Genomic DNA, 19,369 nt, shown 5'->3' with positions numbered 1-19,369 from the left:
CTTTTGAAGTTATTCTCGTTAAAGAAAAAAAAAAGATCACGATTACCTTTGAAATGTAAGTGTAACCTTGATTGATTCATGAAATGGTATGGACCGGACACAAAATATATCCTATGACAGACCATGTTAAGCTTGACCTTCAAGTGTGACATTGACCGTAAAGGTAGGGTGCGGGTGTTACGCATGACACATCATCTTATTATTGTAAACACTTCTATAAGTAATTTAAGAATCACATAAACGATGAAAAAATTATTGACCGGACACAAATATACTCAATAGACCATGTTAATCATTGATCTACATTTATGACATTGACATTGGAGATAGGGTTCCGGGTATTGCACATGACACGTCATCTTATTATTGTGAACATTAGTGCCAATTGATTCTAAAATTCAAATCCCTTGATATATGAAAAAGTTATGAACCGGACACAAAATATACGCTATAAAATCATGTTAAGCTTTGACCATTTGTTTAGAAAAAAAAGGCGGGGATATAAACGTAGGCTTGATCATCGCTAAACAAACCTTAAAGTGATACTCAGGCAAATTAATGACAAAATATTAAAATGATATTGTGTACTCTAATCACATCAAAATGACATTTTATAAATTCTCGGCATGAATTTCTGTATAAATTCTATATATTTTGGGTTTGAATCGTAAATATATTTATATGTTGAGTTAAACGAAATTTAGGCGCCGACGGAATCACCAAGTAGTTTAAAAACAAGTCGTGTAGCTTGAACAAACACTGAAACTTACAATTATAACTGTTGTGGATATGTATTATTGAAACAAGTCTAAGTAATTCATTTGACATGTTTTTTTAACGTCTCCAAAGTTCACTTTGACAACTATTGTGAAATCTTAACGCTCTTACCTGACCCACGTGGATCAAGTAAGGAAACCTACATTTTCTTCCTATAAGGACTATTAGGAGAAAAGTTTTGTTCCTGTGACTGCTTAGTCACGTTTACAGAATAATGAATGAAAAAATCAAAATGAAGAAATGAAAATTTTGCCTGTGTCTCCCTTTAAATGTAAATAATTCCCTACAGCTGGTTTACAAACAGAAGCATATAAACATCCCTTACTTAACAGGAAAGAATTAAAATCAGAATGACGATATTAATACAATTCCTTTTATTTCTTTAATTATATTTAATTTTATATACCAATCACCAAATATTTTGTTACATATGGCGATGAAAATTAAATGCTAATATATACAATTCACTTCTAGTTGAGAACAGTAGAAATATAAAAAAGATGTACTTTTTTCATATTAAATTATTATAGTCAAATTGTGTAAATTGTCAACCATTATTTTGTAAAACAATAGCCAACTTTCTTTGCTACAAAGTGCGAAGGGTTCAAATAAACACATTATGTTGATGTTTATGACGTTATATTATTTCTGGTTATGTTTATATCCGTTTAATATTAAAACACTTGATTTGACAATTTCAGCATTCATATATTCTATGTCAAAGAATGTTTTAGCTAATAGATGATAAATATCCTCTAGTCAAATAATTCAATGTCTCTTAAAGCTGCTAGCCTGTCTCAAGAAATATCGTTATCTTGGAAACACACAAGTATCGTCTCATCTTCGAATGGTTGTAGACCATAAGGACCTCCATATCCTGAATCTTTTAATATGTGTCAGAAACTAATTTTTATCATTTGTGTAACATATTCATATCAACGTAACATGCTTGTTAAATCAACATTTCTAGTCAAATCCAAAATTGCAAAACTGTCACAAGATATATGTTCTATATATATTTAAAAGCACCATTTATGGTTAGGGAATAAAATCGGTTTGCAATAGAAAATGTGAAGAATGTCAACATTGACAATTATTCGATTCTTCAACGTTTTATTGTGAAGTGAAAATTTTATACGTTTATGAAACTTACACACCTGTTACGTATGACAACAATATTCATTGTAACGCCTAGATCCAATTCACACGGAATACTTTAACAATATCAGCCGTCCAATTTTCTTTCTTTGATGAACAACTTACGTACAGTTTTTGTTCTCTGTCACAGTATGTTACAGCTGTTGGGGAATAAATATTTGCTTTCTCTAGTCCAATAGTATGACATCTTTTTAAGCTGTTCGAAAATCTCAGGACAGTGTTACTGTCTCTGTAACACACGAGTGTCGTTTTATCTTCTAAAAGTTGTAGGGCCAAAGGAGATTTACATCTTGAGTCTTCGAATTTGTTTTCCTTCCCAATCAATTTTCACAACCTTGCTATTGTTTTCAAAATCCGTATCCGAAACATATAGGAACGTCTCATCATTGCGGACCGAAACTCTGACTGGTCCATAAAACATAGCAGGAGAACCAAGGACATTGAGAATATTTCCTTCATCATTGATAATAATTATTTTCTTTGATGCCCTGCAAGAGACAACAAACTTATTCTGGCAATAAGCTACACCACTGCAATTTTCTCCTACAGCTATACGTCGATCTAATGAAAATTCTGCTTCAGTATGAGACAATAACTGAATACATTTTTCATTTGTTAAAGTCACAGCTAGTTTATTTCCTGGAATAGCTATAACATCATATGGCTGTGAAGACAAAATTGTCTCTATTATAACTGATTTTGTCTCAACGTCTATCATTTTGATACTGTTGTTGGCATTGTCAGCAACAATTATTTTCATAGGAGCAATCATAGCTATACCCAAGATATGGCATTGTTTCTTATCGGATTTAAACTTCACGTTTAGTGTATGATCATATTGTAAGTTTAATGTTTTATCTGGTGACGGTTGTACACATGTTAACAATGTTCCAAATTCAATCTCGTTCTTCAGCCGATCTAAGAGGCTCGTGTTCCTTGTAAATTGGATACATTCGATTGTTGTATTTGCATCTAATACTTGCACTTCCTTATCTGTCAATATCGGTAGACGTTTTTCGGCGTTTTTCATCTCAATGAAAAGCTTGTTTTGCTTGTTTTCTTCTCTTAATGCAATTAACAACGAATGTGAACATTCAAGTTCTTCAGTTATCTCTAAGCAAGCATTTAATACGGTTTCCTCTTTACTTTTTTCACTGTTTACCATTAAGTCAGCTTCTTTGAATATTTGGTTTTCCATTCTATCCAAACATTCATTTATTTCTTTCCTGAAAACTTTGATATCTTCAACAACTTTCGCATGACTCTGGTCTAGATTTCGCGCAGCTTTATTAACATATTCTACCTTCGATTTACATCTTTTAATAAACGATTCCAACTGTTCTAATACATCAGTCATCTCATCAGACATGTTTTCAGAAACATCAGGAATATAGTTCACCTTACACTGTTTGTGTTCCAGTGTCACACAAACATAACAAGCCACCAGTTTGTGATCTCTACAATAGAATTCTAATGGTTTATCAAGGTGTTTCTCGCAATGATCCACCGTATCGTCCGATGTTGAAGATGCAATTGCCCGGGTCTTTGGCATGGATTCTTTGTCAATGAGGACATGATTTCGTAATGGACGTGCACGTCTGTGATGTTTGTAGCATGTTTCACATAGATGCTCCTGGCAGTCCTGGCAAAAACCATAAGCTGGTTCCTTTACAGCATCTCTATCACACGGGATACATACTAATGTCGAGTCGTCGTGACCAAGTTTCCCGGAGACCTCCATTCATGCCTGAAAACAATATTACATCAAAATAATGTTTTACATTTTGTTTTTATTTAAAGGTCCATTATTCTTTAGAAATGTTTTAATTTTTATTTCTCAAAATTTTTTTTTTTTAATTTTGGTGTACTTTTACAGTATCCAAAAAAGTTACTCATTGAACATTAACCTGAACCATTTTTTCAATCTCTTCCTTTTTGACAATATGTACAGTTATAATGAATAAGTATTTTGTATGGAAGTCAAAATTCTATGTTGTTTACATTTTGCTACTTTTATTATTTCACATTTATCATTATTTTCTTCATGTAACAAACATCTTATAATCTCTAAAATCATTATTTTACATCATAAAATTCATGTTTGCACTTCCAAAAGAATAAAATCTTCTTTTTTTTGTTTCTGGGACAAAGTGTGCCGTTAATGCTTCGTCAGTTTTCACCCTCTATTTTTGCCGTACACATCTTATTAAGATGATTTAATCGTTTGTATTTTTATAAAATTTTGACCATCAGTTTCATCATTTAATGCTAATACTATCAACAATTTCATTATTGCATCCTTTATCTGTCTGATTAACGGGAATACAGTGTGTAAAGGGTAGGTAAGAATAAATTAAATAACTAAATGAACAAAAGGTCAATATTTTGAAATAAAAGGATATTTTCATTTGATTAAATATAATGAAAGAAGTATCAAATTTAGAAATATAGATAGACCTTTCCTTGAATAACTAGCGGAAACTTAAGTTCCTCATATAAACGACCTTTAAAAATGCTGTAGCCAGGCCTTAAAAATAATGACACAGAATATGTATATGCCGGGGGGGGGGGCAGGGCGCGTATCCTCCACCGGATTAATTCACTAGAAGCGATTTTCTGGGAAAATAAATCTTTTTTAACTGTATAAATATTTCATATAAACTTACATTTGAACATTCATAATGTTTGCTAATTTCTTTCCTTAAAGGCCCATTACACCCAACAAATGCTTAAATTTTTATTTTTCAAAAAACAAATTATTGTTGGTGTCCTCTGATAATTTTCGAAAAGAAGGGGCCGGGGGGGGGGGGCAATTGGTACAGTTTTATTAACTTTGAATTTTGTATGAAAGTCAAAATCCTAATTTATTTACATTTTGCTACATTCATGACAAGTATTTTCACATTTATCGATACATTGAGTCTTAAGGATATAATGATCTAACATTATAAAAATACCTTATTGAAAGGTTTTAAAACTCATGTTGCCCTTACTAAGGAAAGAAAATTATTTGGTTTGGAAGCATAATGTGCCTTTAAAGTTAAAGTTTGTTCTACTTTATTTTTATCTGTTGCTAATTTGCTTCAATATGCGTAGGTATTCTAAGGAAATTTGATAAGTAACTGGGCAAAATAAAATAAAAAATAAACAAAAAAGGAACCCCCATGCTTCAAAAACAAACGCAACAAATATTCACTACATATACAAAAAACTACCTTTCGGACACAAAGTTATTATTAACTTATGTTAACTGTATTGACAAATTTAGATAAATACTGTTTGCACATCATGACAAGTCGACATGTAGATATACATTTAGGCTTTTATCTAATTTCACAATTCATGTATATAAAGGTGTACAAAATTCATATGTCAAGAATGATCGATATCAGTTCTACATACAACTCAAGGCGCGTGCATGTATATCAAATATCAATTATTAGGAGAATGTATATTTATGTTGACAGTTTTCACTTTTGTACAGCGTCCACCGGATATAGCCCCTAAAAACACCGAAAACGAAAGTAGAAAGCTGCACACCGAGTACACCCAAGGTAATGTTTTAACTTATTTCTTCATCATAACTTCATCGATTTTTCCAAACTAAACAATTTTGTGAAGCTAAATGTTTCTAGTTTTAGAGCAATATTCGCTTTTGTTTGCAAATTGAATACTTTTTGTTAACTTGGTGAAAAATGTAGCCTATTTGTTGACATGTGCAAACGATGTTGATATTTACCAGTAAATCAAGCCCAAAATGCATTTGCTGTATCAAATTCCGCCCTTAATACAAACTATAGTCATCCCTCTACATATGTTTCAGTATTCATCCTTCAACTCGAGCTGCTTTTAACAAAATTTGCAAAAAAAACGGCCTTGCCTTGTGTACAGAGTCTAGCAAAGAATACAAATTCAAGTGAACGGGGTGTAGTACTTTAATGTACAGAGTTAAGTAGATGTTTACGGAGTCTAGCAGTAACATATTTTTTAAAGTATAGTCTTTTATATTATTTTTTAATTGGAAATAATCTCATTTCAGACTAAACATGAAAAATTAGAGGAGGATAAAGAGTTATTTGTTAAATAATTTAACTTTTTAGTGTTTTTGTTCTACGTGTCACACCATGACAATCATAAGCTGAATAGTGTCTGTCGGTATTTATAAGACGTGTTGGGGAGTTTTCTGACCAACTCGCTGAATGAAAATGGTTCGAATGGGGATATATTCATATATATACATGTATAACTAACCTACACATAAGACAGGAGGTCGATAATTGATCAGACAGACACTTAAAAGATTATGCACGAGTGTCGTTTTCTACAAAACGGCATTAGCACTGTCTTAAAAAATTATAAAACAGTTCTAGCCGCCTTGTCGACTTAGAATTGAGATACCGTTTCTCTGCTACAATTTGTTGTATAGTACATATTCTTCTAGCTGACCACTGTCATCACAGCTGGTAGAATCTGTACTAACTCTGCAAATGTGTCATCTTCTTGAGATAAGTCCAATACATGTCAGCATTTGTGGAAGAAACATCAGATGAATTCACTTCTAACTCTCTATGTCGAATTTCCAAATTGAAAGGATATTCTATAATATGCCGAATAGACTCTTTCAATGTTTCATATATCTCTGCACACTCTAGCTGTTCATTGATATGGCATTGTTGAACTGAAAACTAAAATACCATCATATTATCATCATCGTCATCATCATTGAATAGTCATTATTATCATTTTCTGAAAAGCAGCAGCATAAGCGGCAGCATTGTATATTATTGTTTTTCAATGAAGTCTTAAGACCGGTAAACTAATAAACGAATATGACAAGTTTAGATCAAGTTTTGTTCACAATGCATAACTCGAACATGGTTTGATATTGTTTAAGACACATTATAGAATTTGATGTAATGTTCTTCCAATATGGATTGAAATTGTGGTCTTTTGAGTTTAACATTTTTCCTATTACATTGTAACTTATAGTCACGCATGAAAAGTGGTCTAGCAGGACGGAAACTGTTTACTGTTTGGTAACATGTTAATAATTTTATTAAACATTTTTATCCTTTATAAAATTAAAATCATTCAACTCACAATCCTTGCTCCCGACATTGATCGTTTTCTTCATCAGCGTACGTGTATATGCTCTGGTTCTGAATTTATTTTGCAGAAAATGACATTTGTTTACCTACTACACCCCGTACATATCCGTGCTAGACTCTGTACACAAGGCAATGCCGTTTTTTGTAAATTTTGTTAAAAGCAGCTCGAGTTGAAGAGTGAAAACTCAAATATTAGTAGAGGAATGACTATAGTTTGTATTAACGGCGAAATTTGATACAGCAAATGCGTTTTGGGCTTGATTTAGTGGTAAATATCAACATCGTTCGCAATTGTCAACAAATACGCTACAATTTATCACCAATTTAACAAAAAGTATTGAATTTGCAGAGAAAAGCAAACACTGCTCTAAAACTAGACATATTTAGCTTCACAATATTGTTTAGTATGGAAAAATCGATAAAGTTATGATGAAGAAATAAGTTAAAACATTACCTTGGGTGTACTCGGTGTGCAGCTTTCTACTTTCGTTTTCGATGTTTTTTGGGGCTATATCCGGTGGACGCTGTACATCAGTGGTTTTACTTGTTGAGTTTTCATGATAAATACTTGTCTTAAAGCCCAGTCTGGGGAGTTTGAATGTGCGAGTTGATCAGAGCAGTTATATACACTAATAGTATAAAAATGTAAAAGTCAGTTCATCCACTATACAACACACCCGTTCGTTTATTTACAATGTGTACTTAAGTTACATGACATGTTGTGAAATCTATCAATATACATATTTATCCTAAAAGAATGTAATAAACACAACACTATTAAGTACTTAAATTCACCTTGTTAAGAAACGTTTGAAATATGATTTATTGTAAATATGATATTATTATTATTACATTTCTTACCTTCTAATCAAAAAGCAAACTTTTGAACTTTAGAACACGGAAGTTTAAAAACAAGGGGAATGCACTCTTTTCGTATGAAATATTACTCTTTAATAAATTCTGTGAATATCAAGTTAAGTTCATACAATTGTTCGTATTCTTATGAAATATGTGAAATATTGAGCACATATCCGTATTACAATGTTGATTGTACTTTTTAAGAATTCTTTAACAGATTTAGTCCTACTTCAACAATAACAAGATACTACTTAAGGGAAACAATCGCGACAGCTAAGTAACATTCGAATATGTTGCAGTTTTGTCCCTTTGATAAATGAAACGATAAATTGAAGTGATATAAGAACGAAAACGCAGGTATTGTAGAAATATTTTTATTTAAAGATGACATCAGAGCCCTGCATGAATATCTTTCCCATGGTTCTGTTTGACTAGATAATGTCGTTAGAAAGTCGCAATTTATATCTTGATCTTTATGTCATGGCTTCAGGATCATTTATTCCAGCACTTTTAAGTGTTGAAAACTGAGTACCGCCGCTCAATACATAAATACAGAATCCGTAAAGAATGCCCAACACGACAAAATTGAAAATGTTGCAGGCTCGGTTTGATTGAGCCTGTTAATGGACGGTACTGGAAAGTGTAAGTTACCGTCCACGCCCCCTAGCACCGGCTTAAGCAGAATTCAACATTTAAACATGAAATAGTAAAATTTTGAATTTAGAAACATCCGCAGATGTGTTCATACGGCGGTTATCATGGAACCTTCAATATGACACTTCCGTGCCATTCCATGAAAAGCGGCGTATGGTCCCCAAGTATTAAAAAGCGTGTGTCCTAAACGAGAAAACAATGGGCGGAACTAATTAAAATTGAATTTTGAAAGGGGATCAGAGGTTATGAGCCGGTGCTAGTGGTTGTGAGACATGTTCCATTTATTAATTATTACACATATACAGACTCAATCAAACCGAGTGTGTAATTTTCATGTAATTTATTTGTGACTAATGCTTCTGAGGGTTCATCCTTCTTCTTTCTTTGAACTGAAATAAAAAGGCAGTTTCATACGAAATTATTGAAATTACTGTAAAGATCAATACGACCATACCAGGTTTAACAATTATGATTATTTTGAAGAAAAAAATACAAATGTATAAAAGTCTTTTGTCAATTGAACAGGATATTAGTAAGTCAAAGCCATTAACTATCCTTATAAATACATTTCTTATATAGTTATAAATGAAAAATTGATGAAATAAAAAGCGTATTTTTATTTTCCGTATTTTCACTGTAAAAAATTGTATTCAACTTTACTGAAGGACTTTTCCAAATTCTAAGTGGTGTTTTGCCGGATTTGTTTCTTCTAAATTCAGTCAATACACAAAATTAAACGGTAATTCTTACTTATCATAGATTACAAAAGAGGAAAAGTAAATCATAAACTGAAAATTCAAGTTTATCTATTCATACGGGATTTTATTTCACCTTTGTGTTTAAAATTTTCATATTTCACTTGTGGTTACTGCCACTTGTGAAATATTTATTTTCATACCTCTCGATGAAAATAAATCCTGAATTTTAAACGAACGTGTCCTTCATCTGTATTTAAAACAAAGCGAAACTTTCTAGCGTTGATAGTGCGATCTATTACATGTTTTACTATAATACTGAGTGTATTTATATATTGTATTCACTAAAATGTTTATTATTAAATACATATTCAACGGAAAACAATTGTATTGATTTGAAATGTGTTTTTAATACTTGCAACTGAATGCTCTTAACAATACAAACAAATAAAGTTATTAGAGATAAATTTAAAAAGTAGACACGTGTTACTTTACTTTACCATATTTTCATCACATCCTTAAAAGTAATATTTATCATCAATGATACTGATTACTTTCAAGCACTGATAAATGGGTTGTTTAGTAGTGGAGTTATGTTGATTACTTTTAAACATGTGTTCATACATTGATTTCGTTTGTAATAAATAATAAGGAAACTATCAGTTAAGAGAACAAAATTATTGCAATTTCAATGCAATCAAACATTTACAAAAATTGGCAGATGCATGAATTAAACAAATGCAATCAAAATGTTTGATAATAAAAACCATGTTTTAATGTGATTCATATCGAATGAATTTTACAATTTACTAATTATATCATTTATTAAGACATGTAAAATTGTTAGAAAATGCTAAAGACGTTATTAAGTTTGCACTTGACGGAATCATTTGAGGGAAAAAGAAAACAACAAAAACAAAAAGCTGTTCAGCTTTTCGAACCTTTTACTTTGACGTTGATTTCTATACTTATACGTTAAATTAGTGTGATAATTTCAAATTAATACTCTGTCGTGTTACGTGTTAAATTAAAGCAAGGTTCTAAAATATCAACTACTTTTTGACAAAGTGAACTTTTGATATTCCAGATATAACTATGAATAACTTGCTTCAACTTAAGAGACTACAAAATGATAACATTTAAAAATGATTAAGCTTTTAAAGAACTATTACTAGTATTCCCAATCCTTTTCCATAGAAATTGCTTTGCATGTTGTCTTTAAACCTAGCCTATGATTATGAAATGCTTTAGCCAATAGTCGCTTAAATGTAAAATCACAGTGACTCAAACCTAGGTTATTATTGTCACTGGGACCTCGCAAAAATGTTTGTCCAACCTATAACCAGCAAATACTAAGGCCAAGAATCCATATATTTAGTGGGAGGTTGAAGTTGACTAATAGATGACCCCGATTAAGATTGATGGCAAATATCTGGAGGTTGATGTAGTTGTGACATTGACAAGACAGATTATACGACCAAAAACTACATAACATATTGATCTTTAGTATTTATGAGACTTTGTCATACCTAGTAAATGACCACCTTATTCTTCGAGGTTAATAGCTCAAAAGTCACTGTGACATTGACCACACAATGCTTGTCTGGTCAATTTCAAAAACCTAGGAAAATCTTGACCTTAGATTTGGTATGGAGGTCCCAAGAGTCATGCCTAATTTATTTCTGTATTGATTATGAGGTTTCGGATTATGTGACCTCAACCATTTGAAGCGTGACTAATCAATTATATAATTGCACTTGATTTTAATTAGGAGAGGCAGTATGGAGTATTTTAAGCATAAAAATCATTACATGAGCATGTTTTTCTAAAAAGTAGCCCTCAAAGATATATTTTGCTCAAATTTGATATCACAAAACATTGATAATTGCTATTCAGTCCCTTTGTAAATTTAAAAATAAACATGTTTTAATTTCACACAAAGTAGATATGTAATGTTTAAAATTCTTAACACTATATGTGGTCGAATTATAGATATGTAGTGTCATTGAACCCATTACTGCATGAGCATTTTGTGAAATTTGCTGTTTTCATTGAAAAGTCTCCCGTTACAAGTTCAAATTGCTATAAAACTATAAATACTGCTTCAATACTAATCAAACTTGTTGACTGGACCATTGCCTTTCTAACGACATGCTCAGTCTTTCCTGTAACCATCACAAGTTTGCGTTAACTTTTTCCATCAAAACTGATTTCAAAGTGCTGCAACTTATCAACGGATTGAGACAGAGTCAAAGGTTTTTCAGCATTGGTTACACGTAACCTTGATGAAAATACACAAAATCGCGTTTTTCCATGTTAAAACATCGTGTCATATTATTATTGTGAACATTTGAGTAAAGTTATTTCAAAATACATGTACCTTGATCGATGAAAATGTTATGGCGTGGGCACAAAACATATCCTATAACAAACTATGTTAAACTGTTTGGGGTCCTCCTGGGCTCATTGCCACTGGAGTTTGTTGCTGGTTCGTGTGGGGGTTGCGTTCATTGAACGCCGCCTTTCCTTGTTGATCTTGTTTATCATATTTAGTCCACAAGTGTGACATATATGTTCGAACCCCGTCAGAGGCAAGTCCGTTTCCTTGAGCAAGAAACTTTACACTGATTGCTCTGTACTGGTTGGTTCAAGGAACGGATTCAAGAGTGTATCTTAGCTTACAGCTACCTACACAATAGAACTAAAAAAAGTTCTGTATTAAGTGTGACATTGACCTTAAAGATAGGGGTCCGGGTGTTGCGCATGATACGTCGTTCCATTATTGTGAACATTTTTGGCAAGCATTTTCAAAATCCCTTGAACAAGTAATTTCAAAATCACTTGAACGATGAAAACAATTAAGGACCGAAGGTCAATGTTAACATTGACCTTCAAATGTGAACTTGACCTTGAAGGGTCACATCGTCACATTATTTTAAACCTTTGTACCAAGTAATTTTAAATTGATATAAACGATGAAAAATTATGGACCATATACAAAATATGCCATATAACAGAAATTTAAGGTAGGGTAATGGGTGTTGCACATGACACGTCGTCTTATTATTATGAACATTTGGCACTAATACAATTCATTTTATTTCTTCAATTATATTTAATTTCATTTAAAAAATCACCAATTATTTTGTTACATATAGCGAAGTAAATAAAATGCTAATATATACAATTGTTGTCTTGTTGAGAGCTACAGAAAAATAAAAGTGAGGAACTATTTTTTCATGTTAAATATACTGCAATAATGATGTAAATTGTCAATTAAATAAAGTAAAATTAATTTTTTTGAAGCAAAAAACATATTCAGGTGCGTTAAATCGTTTTTCTGCAAAGTGCGAAGGGTAATTATTTTTGTTTTTGATGTTGGGAGTTAAAATAATCAAGAAGACTTCACAAAATAGTGATGTAAGACAAACACGTGTTTACTCTACAAGATGTACATTTATTTTTCTAAAATCCCTAACATTATATGTTATTGAGCATGCGCAATGTGCATATATTATAAGCTAGCTAATCAGCTGATATAACTACAGTTTCATCCTCAAGTCAAAAAGTATGACATTATATTTTCTGGTTACGCGAAGATCCGTTTGAAATGGAAACAGTTTAACAATACTAGCATTCATTTATTCGTCAAAGAATGTTGCAACTTATGGATGATAAATATTCGCTTTCTCTAGTATAATAATACCATATCTGTTTAAGCTGCTAGGCGGTTTCAAGACGTATCGCTGCCTTTGAAACACACAGGTATCATCTCATCTTTTATGGTTATAGATCATATAGTACCATAGACATAAAGATCCTGTTTCTTCAAAAACGTTCATGCAATTCCCTTCACAATCAATTTTAAAGCATTCTTACTATTGCTCAAACATGTATCTGATGATTGTGTAACATGTTCATATCAACATTACAAGATTGTTAAAATTCGAAACTGTTACAATGTATATTTCCTTTATATATGAAGAATGTCAACATTGAAAATTATTCGATTTTTAAACGTCACACTGCCATATTTTATCCGTTCATGAAACGTTCATACAAAATTCTGTAAAAATTTATTAAACGATTGTGACGCCTAGATCCAATACATTTGGAATACTTTCACAATATCAGCCCGCCAGTCTTCTTTCACTGATGAACAACAAACGTACAGTTTTTGTTCTCTATCACAGTATGTTACAGCTGTTGGGAAATAGATATTTTCTTTCTCTAGTCCACTGATGTCACATCTCTTTAAGCTGCTTGACAGTCTAAGGACAGTGTTACTGTATCTGTTACACACTAGTGCCGTGTCATCTTCTAACATGTGTAGAGCCAAGAGAGATTTACATCTGGAGTCTACAAATTTGTTGATAACATTTCCTTTCCAATCAATTTTCACAACCTTGCTATTGTTTTTGAAATCCGTATCTGAGACATATATGAACTTCTCATCATTGCTGACCGAAACTCTGACTGGTCCATAAAACATAGCAGGAGAACCAAGGACATTGAGAATATCTCCTTCATGATTGATAATAATTATTTTCTTTGAATCCCAGCAAGATACAACAAACTTATTCTGGCAATAAGCTACACCATTGCAATATTCTCCTACAGCTATACGTCGATCTAATGAAAGTTCTGCTTCAGTATGAGACAATAACTGAATAATTTTTTCATTTGTTAAAGTCACAGCTATTTTTTTTTCTGGAATAGTAACAACATCATCTGGTCGTGAAGACAAAATTATCTCTTTTATACCAGATCTTGTCTCAACGTCAATCATTTTGATACTGTTGTTGTTACTGTCAGCAACAATAATTTTCATAGGAGCAATCATAGCTATACCAGTGATGTGACATTCTTTCTTATCGGATTTATACTTCAGGTTTAGTGTATCATCATATTGTAAATTTAATGTTTTATCTGAAGACGGCTGTACACCTGTTAACAATGTTCCAAATTCATTGTCATTCCGCAGTCGATCTAAGAGGCTTGTGTTCCTTGTAAATTTGATACATTTAATTGTTGCATTTGCATCTGATACTTGCACTTCCTTATCTGTCAATATCGATAGACGTTTTTCGGCGTTTTTCATCTCAATGAAAAGCTTGTTTTGCTTGTTTTCTTCTCTTAATGCAATTAACAACGAATGTGAACATTCAAGTTCTTCAGTTATCTCTAAGCAAGCATTTAATACGGTTTCCTGTTTACTTTTTGCACCTTTTACAATTGTGTCAGCTTCTTTTAATATCTGGGTTTCCATTCTATCCAAACATTCATTTATTTCTTTCCTGAAGACTTTGATATCTTCAACAACTTTAGAATGACTCTGATCTAGATTTTGCGCAGCTTTGCTAACATATTCTACATTCCATTTACATTTTGTAATCAACGATTCCATTTGTTCTAATATATCTGTCATCTCGTCAGATATGTTTCCAGAAACATCAGGAATGTAATCCACGTTACATTGTTTGTGTTCCAGGGTCACACAAACATAACAAGCTACCAATTTGTGATCTCTACAATAGAATTCTAATGGTTTATCAAGGTGTTTCTCGCAAAGATCTGCCGTATCGTCCGATTTTGTAGATGCGATTGCCCGGGTCTTTGGCATGGATTCTTTGTCGATTAGGACATGATTTCTTAATGGACGTGCACGTCTGTGATGTTTGTAGCATGTTTCACATAGATGCTCCTGGCAGTCCTGGCAAAAACCATAAACTGGTTCCTTCAAACCATCTCTATCACACGGGAGACATAGTAATGTCGTGTCTTCATGGCCAAGTTTCCCGGGGACCTCCATTTATGCCTGAAAAGAATATTACATCAAAATAATGATTTACATTTTGATTTTATTTAAAGGCCCATTATTCTTCAGAATTGTTTTTATTTTTATTTTTCAAAAGTTTTGTTTTTAATTTTGGTATACATGTACTTTTACAGTATCCAAAGAATTACTCATTGGTCATTTACCTGAACCATCTTTTTTATCTGTCCTTTTTGGCAATATGAACCGTTATATTGAATGAGTATTTTGTATTGAAGTTAAATTACTATGTTGTTTACATTTTGCTACCTTTATTATTTCACTTTTATCGTTACTTTCTTCATGTAACAAACATCTTACATACTCTAAAATCATTTTTTAAGATTATAAAATTCATGTTTGCACTTCCTAAAGAATTAAAAACCTTTTTGTTTCTGGGACATAGTGTGCCTTTAATGCATCGTCAGTTTTCACCCTTAAATTTGCCTTAAACAGTACACATCTTATTAAGACAATTTCATTGTTTATATTTTTTTTATAAAACTTTTACATCAATTTCAACATATATAACGAAACTAATCATTACACCCTTTATCTGTTTGGTTAATGGGCGTGCATAGCGTAAGGAGTTAATAAAATTAAATAAAATAACTAAATAAACTAAAGGTCATTAACTAAAAAAGCCAGCGAAACAATAGTAATTGAAGATAAATCATTTCTTGAAATACTAAAGGATACTAAGTATTAAATATTTTATATTAACTTACATTTGAACATACATAATGTTTGCTAATTTATTTCCTTAAAGGCCCATGACACCGAAAAATTGCTTTATTTTTATTTCTCAACAGTTTTTATTTTTGGTGCCCTCTTATTATTTCAGAAAAGTTACTTATTGGTCAATTACTTGAACTATTGCATCTGTTGCTTTCTTTTTGGAGGGGCCGGGATGGGGGCAGTTGGTACTTTTATGACAAATATTTTCAAATTCATCGATACATGGAGTCTTACGAGATAATGATCTAACATTATCTAAATATATTGTTTAAACGTTTTAAACCCTTTTTAAGGAAGAAAAATTATTCGGTTCTAAAGCAAAATGTACCTTTAAAGTTGAAGTTTATTCTACCCTATTTGTATCTGTTGTCAATTTGCTGCAATGTGTGTAGGTATTCTAAGGGAATTTGATGGGCTAAATAAAACTAGAACTATCACTAAATGTGATTAATACCCCCTGCAAGACTGCTTCGGAAATGAGGATGTTACTAGTAACAAAATACCTTGTAAAGAATTGAAACAGAGTTATGGTTGTGGGCAATTAAAGATAGTTGTGGTTCTTGTATGTTGCATTTCCTTTCAATGTGGTTGGCCATTGATGAAGTTTTATTGGATTACTCTGTAAGAAGTCCAGAAAGACAAGGAAAAGGAACAAAGGGCAATAACTCTATAAATAATGAAGATTGAGTTATGGCTATTGTACACTGCACTTCCTCTCATTGCGCTTGACCATTGTATGAAGTTGTATTGAATTCCAACTACTAGTTTTCAAGTTATGCACTGCGACAAAAAGTAACAAAAGCAATAACTGTAATTAGTCCAAATAGAGTTATTGTTCTTGTGTTACTGCACTTCATCTCACTGCCCTTGACCATTGTATAAAGTTTCATTGAATTCCAACCATTAATTTTTAAAGTTATGCACTGGACAATAAAAAGTAACAAAAAGGCCAAAAACTTTTAAATTAGTCAAAAAAAGAGTTATGCTTTCTGTGCACTGCACTTCCTCTCAATATACTTGACCATAGTATGAAATAGGTTTAAATCCAACTAGTAGTTTTTCAAGTTATGCTCTGGACAAGGAAAAGTAACGAAGGGCAGTAACTCTGTAATTTAGTCAAAATGGAGTTATGGTTCTTGTGCACTGCACTTTCTCTTATTGTGCTTGACCATTGTATGAAGTTGTTTTAAATTCCAACCAGTATGTTTTAAGTTATGCTCCAGACAAGGAAAAGTATCAAAGGGCAATAACTCTGTTATTTGTCAAAATGGAGTTATAATTCTTATGCACTGCATTTCCTCTTAATGTGCTTGACAACTGCATGAAGTTGTATTGAATTCCAACCAGTAGTTTTCAAGTTATGCTCCAGACAAGGAAAAGTAACAAAGGGCAATAACTCTGTCATTAGTCAAGATGGAGTTATGGTTCTCATGCATTGCACTTCCTCTCAATGTGCTTGACCATTGTATGAAGTTATATTGAAATCCAACTAGTAGTCTTCAAGTTATGCTCCGGGCAAAAAAAGCAATCGAAAAGTAACAAAGGGCAATAACTCTGTAATTAGTCAAAATGGAGTTATGGTTCTTATGCATGGCACTTCCCGTTATTGTGCTTGGCCATTGTATTAAGTTGTTTTGAATTCCAACCAGTAGTTTTCAAGTTATGCTCCGGACAAGGAAAAGTAACAAAGGGCAATAACTCTGTAATTAGTAAAAATGGAGTTATGGTTCTCATGCACTGCACTTCCTCTCAATGTGCTTGACCATTGTATGAAGTTATATTGAATTCCAACAATTAGTCTTTAAGTTTGAGTCCGGACAAAAGAAAGCAATGGAAAAATAACAAAGGGCAATAACTCTGTAATTACTTTAGATAGAGTTATGGTTCTTGTGCACTGCACTTCCCCTTATTGTGCTTGACAATTGCATGAAGTTGTTTTGAGTTTCAACTAGTAGTTTTCAAGTTATGCTCCGGACAAGGAAAAGTAACAAAGGGCAGTAACTCTGTAATTAGTCAAAATGGAGTTATGGTTCTTTTACACTGCACTTCCTCTCAATGTGCTTAACCATTGTATGAAGTTATATTGAATTCCAACTATTAGTCTTCAAGTTATAGTCCGAACAAAAGAAAGCAATGGAAAAATAACAAAGGGCAATAACTCTGTTATGACTTTAGATAGAGTTATGGTTATTGTGCACTGCACTTTCCCTTATTGTGCTTGACAATTGTATGAAGTTGTTTCGAGTTTCAACCAGTAGTTTTCAAGTTATGCTCCGAACAAGGAAAAGTAACAAAGAGCAATAACTCTGTAATTTGTCAAGATAGAGTTACGGTTTTTATGCACCGCACTTCTTCTCATTGCTCTTGACCATTGTATGATTAGTCTTCAAGCTATGCTCCGGACAAGGAAAATGCAACGGACCGCTGGACCGACCGACCGACCAACCAACCGACCGACGACCACCAGGTGGACTCCTATATACCCCCCCCCCCCCCCCAAACATCGTTTTTGGGGGTATAATAAAAAATAAACAAATAAGAACCCCTCATGCAACAAAAGCAAACACAACAAATAGTCACTGTATGTCAAATAACTACCTTTCGGACACAAAGGTATTATAAACTAATGTTAACTGTATTGACAAAATTTTAAAATTAGACATTTTTATCTTTTTGCACCAGTTCGTCTTAGCAACCATGTACTTAAGTCACGTGACATGTTGTGAAATCTATCAATATTCATATTTATCCTTAAAAAACGTAAAAACACAACAATATGATGTACTTAAATTCACCTTGTTAACAAACGTTTGAAATATGATTTCATTGTAAGTATGATATTAATATTATAAAATGTCTTACCTTCTGATCAACAAGCAAAACATTGAACTTTGGAACGCGGAAGTTTAAAAACAAGGGGAATGCACTCTTTTTGTATGAACTATTACTCTTTAATAAATTATGTGTATATAAAGTTAAGTTGATACAATTGACCGTATTCTTATGAAATATGGGTAATATTGGGCACGAATCCGTATTTCAATTTTGCTTGTACTTTTAAAGAATTCTTTTAAGATTTAGTCCTACTTTAACAATAACATGACGCTACATAAGGGATACAATCGCGACAGTTAAGTAACAATCGAATATGGTGCAGTTTAGTCCCTTTGATAAATATATCAGAATTGTAGAGGATATTTTTATTTAAAGATGACATCGGAGCCCTGCATGAATGTCTTTCCCGTGGTTTTGTTTGCCTAGAAAATGACGTAAGAAAGTTGCAATTTCTTTTTTGTTTTTAAGTAATGGATTCGGGATAATTGATTCCAGCACGTTTTAGTGTTGAAAATTGAGTACCGCTCAAGCCGATGCTAGGGGTCGTGAGGCATGTTGCACTTATCAATTATCCCTCATATAAAGACTAAATCAAACCGAGCCTGCAATTTTCATGTATTTCTTTTGTGATTAATGCTTCCGAGGATCAACATGCTTCCAAATGTATACTTCACACTAGCAGGTGCCAAGTCCCGTGTGGTAGTTGTAAACAGTTGCCACGTATTTCACTT

The 19,369-nt window shown here is 32.5% G+C and overlaps 2 protein-coding genes across 3 annotated transcripts; both read right to left on the bottom strand.

The window, feature by feature from the left end:
- Positions 1 to 2,245: 2,245 nt before the first annotated feature.
- LOC132755692 (E3 ubiquitin/ISG15 ligase TRIM25-like) lies at positions 2,246 to 3,700 on the bottom strand (the record flags this gene model as incomplete). The annotated part of the gene is made up of 1 exon (XM_060746582.1): positions 2,246 to 3,700. A coding segment is annotated over exon 1 (1,431 nt), but the record flags the coding sequence as incomplete, so codon positions are not given.
- Positions 3,701 to 12,686: 8,986 nt separating this feature from the next.
- LOC132755700 (uncharacterized) lies at positions 12,687 to 18,749 on the bottom strand. 2 transcript variants are annotated; one of them, XM_060746596.1, is made up of 2 exons: positions 18,666 to 18,749; positions 12,687 to 15,068 (listed from the first exon to the last, which is right to left on the bottom strand). In XM_060746596.1, exon 2 carries the CDS (start codon positions 15,060 to 15,062, stop codon positions 13,347 to 13,349), a length of 1,716 nt encoding a protein of 571 aa, XP_060602579.1. In that variant the 5' UTR covers positions 15,063 to 15,068; positions 18,666 to 18,749; the 3' UTR covers positions 12,687 to 13,346. The 2 variants fall into 2 exon arrangements, with proteins under 2 accessions (XP_060602579.1, XP_060602578.1); XM_060746595.1 differs by lacking the exon at positions 18,666 to 18,749 and adding an exon at positions 16,132 to 16,247.
- Between the last annotated feature and the right edge of the window lie 620 nt (positions 18,750 to 19,369).

The sequence above is a fragment of the Ruditapes philippinarum genome, unplaced genomic scaffold (genome assembly GCF_026571515.1).
Source record: "Ruditapes philippinarum isolate M1 unplaced genomic scaffold, ASM2657151v2 ctg3864_1_1_1_1, whole genome shotgun sequence".
NCBI classification, from domain to species: domain Eukaryota; kingdom Metazoa; phylum Mollusca; class Bivalvia; order Venerida; family Veneridae; genus Ruditapes; species Ruditapes philippinarum.
This window is presented reverse-complemented; position numbering and strand designations above follow the sequence as displayed.

Excerpts from the sequence above, each read along its gene's own strand:
- LOC132755700 (XM_060746596.1), bottom strand. The coding sequence starts at position 15,062 with ATGGAGGTCCCCGGGAAACTTGGCCATGAAGACACGACATTACTATGT.